At 50.1% G+C, this 9,732-nt stretch overlaps 1 protein-coding gene across 1 annotated transcript; it reads left to right on the top strand.

Annotated features, from left to right (window-relative positions):
• Positions 1-3,393: 3,393 nt before the first annotated feature.
• LOC138866691 (uncharacterized) lies at positions 3,394-7,532 on the top strand. Its single transcript, XM_070139882.1, has 2 exons — positions 3,394-3,514; positions 6,298-7,532. Exons 1-2 carry the CDS (start codon positions 3,394-3,396, stop codon positions 7,530-7,532), a joined length of 1,356 nt encoding a protein of 451 aa, XP_069995983.1.
• The last annotated feature ends 2,200 nt before the right edge of the window (positions 7,533-9,732 follow it).

Below are 9,732 nucleotides of genomic sequence, written 5' to 3'. Positions count from 1 at the left end.
ATAAAAAATAGATATGTGCATACTTTTTTATATCACCCATCCCCTCCCCCCATCCCCCTCACCCGGGTAAAAAAAAAGATAGATATGTGCATACTTTTATATCACCTCCCCCACCCCCTTCCCCCCACCCGGGTAAAAAAAAAAAAAAAAAAAGATAGATATGTGCATACTTTTATATCACCTCCTCACCCCCTCATCCCCACCGGGTAAAAAAGAAAAAAAGATAGATATGTGCATACTTTTATATCACCTCCCCTCCTCACCCCCACCCCTCACCCCACCCGGAGTAAAAAAAAAAGATAGATATGTGCAAACTTTTATATCAACCTCCCCCCTCCCCTCCTCCCCCCACCCGGGTAAAAAAAAGATAGATATGTGCATACTTTTATATCACCTCCACCCCCCCCTCACCCCCCACCCCCTCCCCTCACCCGGGTAAAAAAAAAAAAAGATAGATATGTGCATACTTTTATATCACCTCCCCTCCCTCACCCCCACCCCCTCACCCCCACCCGGGTAAAAAAAATAAAAAGATAGATATGTGCATACTTTTATATCACCTCTCCCCCTCCCCCCTCCTCCCCTCCCCCCTCACCCCCACCCGGGTACTAAAAAAAGATAGATATGTGCATACTTTTATATCACCCATCCCCTCTCCCTCCTCCCCATCAACCCCTCCCCCCCACCCGGAGTAAAAAAAAAAAAAGATAGATATGTGCATACTTTTATATCACCTCTCCCCCTCCCCTCCTCCACCTCCCCTCACCCCTCACCCGGGTACTAAAAAAATAGATATGTGCATACTTTTATATCACCCATCCCCCTCTCCCTCCTCCCCCATCCCCCTCATCCCCACCCGGGTAAAAAAAAAAAAGATAGATATGTGCATACTTTTATATCACCTCTCCCCCTCCCCCTCCCTCCCCCTCCCCCATCACCCCCCACCCGGGTACTAAAAAAAAAAAAGATAGATATGTGCATACTTTTATATCACCTCCCCCTCTCCCTCCCCCCATCCCCCTCCCCCCACCCGGGTAAAAAAAAAAGATAGATATGTGCATACTTTTATATCACCTCCCCCACCCCCTTCCCCCACGACCCCCAACCCACCCCCTAAAAAATGTTTCTAAGCGCAAAAGGGTTGAAATTCCTCCACACGTCTTGGTTCCAACTGGACTTACAGTCGAAGTGATGCCATTTTCACCCTTACGCCCCGTCGTCGATAAGGGTCGAATTTCTCTGAAGGCGACAGCAGTCTCTTCTCCCTCTCTCTCTCTCTTTTTTTATTTTTATTTCTTTTCTTTTTTTTTCACGTGAAATTATCCTCCCCCCCTCCCCCCCCCTCCGTCGGATCAATAGAGAACGCAAGGCAAAACGGTTCTTATTCCTCCTTAGCACCAAGGGTCATTTTCCCCTCCCCTCCCTTCCCCCTTTTCCCCTTTCCCCCCCTCCTACCCCCTACCCCCTCTCCACTACCCTCAGACCTTATTAAACATCCCGATAAAAATAATTTCCACGGGGTGAAGGGAGAAGAGGGGGGAGGGGGAGGGGGAGAAGAGGGGGAGGGGGAGGAGGAGGGGGCACACAAAAGACCCAAGACCGAAGTGCACTCGGACTCCAAACCCCACACGGACGCTAAGGCTCATTCTCCCCCGGGCGCACCAAGGACCCGTCGCCCTAACCGCACACTCAAACGGGAGGGGTGTGTGTGTGTGGGGGGGGGGGGTGAGGGGGCGGCATCATCTTGCTGGGCACTGCCAACTTGCAACATCGTTATTGCAACGTTCTGCTACAGTGCCGCTCACCCGACCTTACTTGTCCCAGTCACGTAACCTGCACCATTGCACGCTGCATAAGGTCTTGCAATCCTACCACGAGGTCTTTATCGCTCACCCGACCTTACTTGTCCCAGTCACGTGACCTGCACCATTGCACGCTGCTTGTGGTCTTGCAATCCTACCACGAGGTCCTTATGGTGGTCTTACCTGCAACAAGAGAGAGAAGAAATTAATATGAGACGTGACACAGCATCACATTAATAAAACAATATATGAATTGAAATGCATCTTTAAAAAATACAGTAACAATAATAACACCAATGTCAACAAGAACAACAAAAATAATACAACGAATTGCAATGCATCTAAAAAAATACAATAACAATAACACCAACGTCAACAAGAACAACAAAAATAATATAACTATAATCATCATCATCACCATCGTCATCATGATCATCAAAGTCATCACCATCATCATCAGTCATCACCATCGTCATCATCATCATCGTCATTGTCATCGTCATCATCAACAAAAACAACTAAACAACAATACAAGAACATACACAAACAATAAAAAACAAAAACAAAAATCACACAAAGCATTTAATCTTTAGGCCTTCGTTCTGCAATCCCCTTTTTAACATGCGATGCGGGTCGTTCATTAAAACAAGGTTGTTATGAGGCAATGTTGTTCCCTGCTGACGAGAACACTTAACAGCGTGGACTGAAGAACAGCCACGGGGATGGGCCGTTTACTGATGTCTATCGTAATCATCGTCTATGTCTTTCTCGTTGTTTTCTTTTTTTCTTTTTCGTCTTTTTTTCCTTGTAGTCAACGCTAATGTGAATAAATATCTCTCTCTTTTCCTCATTGTCTTTGTATGTCTGTTTGTTTGTTCCTCTGTCCCTCTTTATTACTTCTTCTTCTTCTTCCTCAGTTCTATTTTTATCACTTCTTCCTTCTTTCTTCTTCATCTCCATCCTTATTATCCTTTACTCCTCCTCTGCTCTTTTCTCTCCCTTCCGAACTCCCCGTCTATCCCCACCCTTTCAATCCTTTTTTTTCTCTCCTTCTCTCCCCCTTTCTCTCTTTCTTTCCTTTCTCTTCTTGCTCTCTTCCCTTTTCCCTGTTTTTTTTCTTTCTCTTCTCCTTTTTCCCCTTTCCCTCTTTCTTTTCTCCTTCACCAAGTTCCTCTCCCATTGTCCTTCCCTCTCTACCTCAATTCTCTCTCCTCCCCCCATCCCCTCCCTCTCTCCTCTCTTCTCTTTTTCCCTCTTCCCTCCCTCTCCTCTCCATCAAACTCCTTCTCTCTTCTATTCCCTCTTTCTCTCCTTGTCCCTCCCTCTCCTCTTCCCTCCTTCTCTCTCCCTTCCCCTCCCTCTCTCCCATTTTCTCTCTTTGTCCCCTCTCTCCTCTCCCATTTTTCTCTCTTTGCCTCTTCTCCCCTCTCTCCTCTTCCCTCTCTCACCCCTTTCCTCCTCCTCCTCCTCCAACCTCCCCTCCCATTTCTCCCCCTCCCTCCCATTTCCCCCTCTCCCTCCTCCTCCCCTTCCTTCAATCTCCCACCCCATCCTTCCATCCAACCCAGGACAAAGCGACTGGACACAAACGATGACGTCACCTGGCACCGATGACGTCACCTCGCCCCGGTCACCTCACGTCCATGGCAACGAGAGGACACCCTCGGCGCTGCCCCCTTTTGTTATCAGTCCGCGCCGCTTCTCCTCGGCTCGTGACTCTTGCTACCAATGGGGAGGGGAGGGGAGGGGAGGGGAGGGGAGGGAGAGAGTAGGGTAGGGGAGGAGGGAGAGGGAAGGGAGGGGAGGGTAGAGGGTAGAGGGAAGGAGGGAGGGGAGGGGAGAGAGGGGACGGGAGGGGAGGGAGGGAGACAGAATGATAGAATAAGAGAGAGAGAGAGAGAGAGAGAGAGAGAGAGAGAGAGAGAGAGAGAGAGAGAGAGAGAGAGAGAGAGAGAGAGAGAGAGAGAGAGAGAGAGTGGGGGAAGGGAGGGATAAAGAGAGAAGAGGAAGAGATAAGATAAGAGATATATGAAAGAGAAAGAAAAAAGGAAAATTAACAGACCATAAAAAGAGGCAGACAACCCAAAAACTAAAAGAGAAAAGAAAAGAAAAAGCAACAACAAAGAAAACAACACGAAATACACTTAGTTTCCAGACTTATCCGCTCTTGTCCACCCCTCCTCCCCTCCTCCTCCCCTTCCTCCTCCCCCTCCTCCTCAACCCCCTCTCCCTCTCCCACCTCCCTCCCACCTCCCTCACTCCTCCCCTCCTTACCCCCTACCCTCCTCTACCCCTTCCTCCTCCCCTCCCTCCCCTCCCCTTCCTCCTCCCTCCCCCTCCCCTACTCCCCTCCTCCCTCACCCCTCACTCCCCCTCCTCACTCCTCCCCTCCCTCCACTCCCCCCCTCCCCCTCCCCCTCTCCCCACTCCCCTTCCTCCTGATGGCCATATAGCGTGCGGTCACATAAAACCCCCGAACCCCAAAATGCCGAGCAACTAGGTCATCCTGGGTCATTGATTGGCCACAGTACCTCTCCCCGTCGTGCAGGGTCCCCGCCCACCATTGCAAACGCCCATGATACAGCCAATGAATACACTCAAATACATCGGCTTGGCGCGGTGTAGTGAAGTGCAATGGGGCGGGAGGGAGGGGAGGAGGGGGAGGGGGAGGGAGAGGAAGGGAGAGGGGGGAGGAAGAGGAGGGAGGGAGGAAGGAGGGGGAGAGGAGGAAGGAGGGAGAGAGGAGGGGGAGGGGGGTGAGAGGGAGGAGGGAAGGGGGAAGGAGGGGGAGTGGGAGAGAGGGAGGAGGAGGAGGGAGGGAGAAAGGGAGGGAGAGGGAGGGAGAAAGCGAAAGAAAGACAGAGAGAGAGAGAGAGGGAAAGAGAGAAAGACAGAGAGAAAGAGAGAGAGAGAGAGAAAGAGAGAGAGAGAGAGAGAGAGAGAGAGAGAGAGAGAGAGAGAGAGAGAGAGAGAGAGAGAGAGAGAGAGAGAGAGAGATAGAGATAGAGATAGAGAGAGAGAGAGAGAGAGAGAGAGAGAGAGAGAGAGAGAGAGAGAGAGAGAGAGAGAGAGAATGTCAGCAAATACATTGAAAATAAAATAGTGTGAAAAAAGAAAACTAAATATAAAATGTAAAGAAGAGAAATGAAGTTAGAAGATTTAGAAGAAGAAAATCGAAAGGAGTAAAAATAATATAAAAACGATGATGATATTGACGGTGATGATGATGTTAATAATAATAATAATGAGGAGGAAAAGGAGAAGGCGAAGAGGAAGAAGCAAATCAAACAAAAATCGAAGACCTTATCCCCCTCTCCCCCCCCTCCCCCGCCTCCAACCCCTATTCCCTTTTTTCTTATTCACCGTCGAGTAATGCGCACCGTTCCTTCCATAAATCTCCCGCACCTTTCTTTCTGAACGCCCCATCCACCCCCTCCCACCCATGCCTCCTCTCCCTCCCTCCCCCTCCCCCTCCCCCACACACACCGCCTTCCACCCCGCCTCTCCCCTCCCTCCCAACCCCCTACACTACGTTCATATTTCTTTCTCTCTCTCTCTCTCTCTCTCTCTCTCTCTCTCTCTCTCCATTCGTTCCTCTAATTCCCCTTACCTGCGTCCTTTCCTCCCTCCATTTCATCCTTCCTTCCCTATCCCCTTTTATCTAATCCTCCTCCATCTCCTTCCATACCCCTCGAGCCCCCTCCCATCCCTCCCCACTCTCCTTTCCCCTCTTTCTCCTCTCTCTCTTCCCTCCTTCTCTCCTCTCTCCTCCCCTCTTTTCTCATCCTCTCTCTTCCATCCTTCTTCCCTTCTCTCTCCCCTCATTTTCCCAATCAATCTTCCTTCCTTCTCCCCACTCTCTTCTCTCCTTCTCCCCTCTCTCTTCCCTCCTTCTCCCCTCTCTCTTCCCTCCTTCTCCCCTCTCTCTTCCCTCCTTCTCCCCACTCTCTTCCCTCCTTCTCCTCTTCTCTCTCCCCTCATTTTCCCAATCAATCTTTCTTCCTTCTCCCCTCTTTTCTCCCCACTCTCTTCCCTCCTTCTCCCTTCTCCCTTCCCCTCTTTTCTCCCCTCTCTCTTACCCTCTTTTCTCCCCCTGGAGATTGTAAGATATACGTGACAAGGATTCGGGATCAGTTGCCTTTTTCCGGTCTGAGATGTCTTCCCTCACTCCCCTCCCCTCCCTATTTTTCTCTTCCTTTTCTTCTTTTACATTTTTCTTCCCTTCCCTTTCCTCCTCTTCCGTCTTCTTTTCTCTTCTCTTCTCTTGCCTTTCCCTCCTTTTTTCCCTTCCCTTCCCCCTTCTTCTTTACCACTATCTTCCCTTCTTCTACCTTCTCTTTCCAATTTCTTCTTCTTCTTCCCTCCCATCCCTTTTTCTTTTTTTTATCTTTCCTCATTTCCTTCCCTTCCCTTTCTCTTTCTCTCTTACGCCCCCGATCCTCTCCACACAACCTTCCACCTATTTCCCTAAGAATAAATAAATGAATAAAAAAAGACGGCAACATCCGGGCATTCGAAATAATAGCCCTTCGCTTCTTTCGTCACACGTCACAAGTTACGTCACAAGACACGTCCCGTCCCGTCACAAGTTACGTCAGAAGACACGTCCCGTCCCGTCACAAGTTACGTCACAAGACACGTCCCGTCCCGTCACAAGTTACGTCACAAGACACGTCCCGTCCCGTCACAAGTTACGTCACAAGACACGTCCCGTCCCGTCACAAGTTACGTCACAAGACACGTCCCGTCACGTCACAAGTTACGTCACAAGACACGTCCCGTCCCGTCACAAGTTACGTCACAAGACACGTCCCGTCCCGTCACAAGTTACGTCACAAGACACGTCCCGTCCCGTCACAAGTTACGTCACAAGACACGTCCCGTCCCGTCACAAGTTACGTCACAAGACACGTCCCGTCCCGTCACAAGTTACGTCACAAGACACGTCCCGTCCCGTCACAAGTTACGTCACAAGACACGTCCCGTCCCGTCACAAGTTACGTCACAAGACACGTCCCGTCCCGTCACAAGTTACGTTACAAGACACGTCCCGTCCCGTCACAAGTTACGTCACAAGACACGTCCCGTCCCGTCACAAGTTACGTCACAAGACACGTCCCGTCCCGTCACAAGTTACGTCACAAGACACGTCCCGTCCCGTCACAAGTTACGTCACAAGACACGTCCCGTCCCGTCACAAGTTACGTCACAAGACACGTCCCGTCCCGTCACAAGTTACGTCACAAGACACGTCCCGTCCCGTCACAAGTTACGTTACAAGACACGTCCCGTCCCGTCACAAGTTACGTCACAAGACACGTCCCGTCCCGTCACAAGTTACGTCACAAGACACGTCCCGTCCCGTCACAAGTTACGTCACAAGACACGTCCCGTCCCGTCACAAGTTACGTCACAAGACACGTCCCGTCCCGTCACAAGTTACGTCACAAGACACGTCCCGTCCCGTCACAAGTTACGTCACAAGACACGTCCCGTCCCGTCACAAGTTACGTTACAAGACACGTCCCGTCCCGTCACAAGTTACGTCACAAGACACGTCCCGTCCCGTCACAAGTTACGTCACAAGACACGTCCCGTCCCGTCACAAGTTACGTCACAAGACACGTCCCGTCCCGTCACAAGTTACGTCACAAGACACGTCCCGTCACGTCACAAGGCACGTCCCGTCGCGTCACATCAAAAGACGTCACACGTCACGTCACATCATAAGACACGTCACAAGTCACAAGTCACGTAAGTCGTCACTCGCCACTCGTCCCTCATGGCACACTTGCGTGGCACTCCGGCTGAGGCGACGGCGGAGTGCTAGCTTCACTTACATCATTAAGGAGGTGGAGGGGAGGGGGAGGGAGGAAGGGGAGGAGGAGGGAGGAATAGGAGGGGGGGGAGGAAGGGGAGGAGGAGGGAGTGGGGGGAGGAAGGGGAGGAGGAGGGAGGAAGGGAGGGTGTAGTAATGGGGGAGATACTTCTCCAATATCAAATCGATATTCTTCCTTTCTTTCTTTCTCTCTCTCTCTCTCTCTCTCTCTCTCTCTCTCTCTCTCTCTCTCTCTCTCTCACTCTCTCACTCTCTCACTCTCTCACTCTCTCACTCTCTCACTCTCTCACTCTCTCACTCTCTCTATACATATATACATACATATATACATATATACATACATATATACATACATACATGCATACATACATACAGACACACAGACACACACATACAGATATAGCGTTTCGCCTCAGCTTACTCCCTCCCACCCCATCCACCCCATCCACTCCATCCACCCTACCCTACCCCTCCTCCCCCACGCGTGACATTACGCCACCCAAGTTTTTTCTTTTGCTTTTGCTTTTTTTTTGGCACTGATCGATAAAGTGCCATGGCCACCCACTGGCATCCATTATGAAGGGGGGCTGTCAAAGCAAGTCGATTCTCCAGGTCTTGAGAGAGAGAGAGAGAGAGAGAGAGAGAGAGAGAGAGAGAGAGAGAGAGATAGAGATAGAGAGAGAGAGAGAGAGAGAGAGAGAGAGAGAGAGAGAGAGAGAGAGAGAGAGAGAGAGAGAGAGAGAGAGAGAGAGAGAGAGAGAGAGAGAGAGAGAGAGAGAGAGAGAGAGAGAGAGAGAGAGAGAGAGAGAGAGAGAGAGACAGAGAGAGAATCACATATGTCATCACTATCAATTTCTTTCATCCCTATCGCTGCTCCTCCATTAAAAGAAATGAAAAAAAGAAAAGAGGCGAAGAAGAAGAAAAAAAAGAAGAGGAAGTGTGTGTGTGTGTGTGTGTGTGTGTGTGTGTGTGTGTGTGTGTGTGTGTGTGTGTGTGTGTGTGTGTGTGTGTGTGTGCGTGCGTGCGTGCGTGCGTGCGTGCGTGCGTGCGTGCGTGCGTGCGTGCGTGCGTGCGTGCGTGCGTGTGTGTGTGCGTGCGTGTGTGTATGTGCGTGTATGTACATGTGCGTGACGCGTGCTTGAACTTCTCAACATGTGTTTCCTTGTAATTACATACATATCTTTAAATCTACAAGGTCTTTCTCTCATAACGGAAAAGACAAAAATAAAATGTATGACCTTAAACCCCATCAGCATAGTTTACTACCCTTTAAAACGCAAAAAAAAAGAAAAACAAGAGAAACCGACTAGCCACGTACCCCGTTGGTATTAATAACATACCAAAACCCCAATTGGTATCAATACAGGGGCGGAGGCAACCCAAACACTACAAACAAACAAACGATAAACCCCACTGGCATCAATAAAGGGAGATACAACCCAAGCCCTACAAACAGGTATGCATATATAACCCTAAATACAATAATACTCAATAAATAAATAATAATAAATAATACCTAATACGCAATACCCCCATACAATAATACCAATAAAGAGAAGGGACATAAACACTACAGACAGGTACATACACCCCCCCCCAACCCCATACCGCTACCAACAGAGTAAGGATGAGTGACAGACCCACCTAAACCAAAACAAAACCACAAATACCACTCCCACCCCCAATACCAGAGTCCTCGAGAGAGCCCAAAAAGGGAGATCCTTGCAACGCGGACCTCGCAACACGCACGCTTTCGCTGCCAAGATCGATGTGCTTGGCTCCTGGCCGTTGCATGCAGTGAGGGACCTGTTCCGCTGGCTCCGAGGGCGTGCGGGCTGGCTTTGGGTGGATTTGTTGTTTTTGCTTTTGAGTGCGAGTCATGGACGTGTGAAAGGTGTGTGTGTGTGTGTGTGTGTGTGTGTGTGTGTGTGTGTGTGTGTGTGTGTGTGTGTGTGTGTGTGTGTGTGTGTGTGTGTGTGTGCGTGTGTGTGCGTGTGTGTGTGCGTGCGTGCGTGCGTGCGTGCGTGCGTGCGTGTGAGTCTGCGTGCGTGAGTCTGCGTGCGTGTGTCCGCGAGTGCATCCGTATACCCA

Source organism: Penaeus vannamei, chromosome 26 (assembly GCF_042767895.1).
Source record: "Penaeus vannamei isolate JL-2024 chromosome 26, ASM4276789v1, whole genome shotgun sequence".
NCBI classification, from domain to species: Eukaryota; Metazoa; Arthropoda; class Malacostraca; order Decapoda; family Penaeidae; genus Penaeus; species Penaeus vannamei.
Note: the sequence above shows the minus strand (reverse complement) of the source record. Positions and strands in the feature narration are given on the sequence as shown.

Excerpts from the sequence above, each read along its gene's own strand:
- LOC138866691 (XM_070139882.1), top strand. The coding sequence starts at position 3,394 with ATGACGTCACCTGGCACCGATGACGTCACCTCGCCCCGGTCACCTCAC. Across the intron at positions 3,515-6,297 it reads GCGCCGCTTCTCCTCGGCTC|ACGGCAACATCCGGGCATTC; the intron begins GTGACTCTTGCT and ends GAATAAAAAAAG.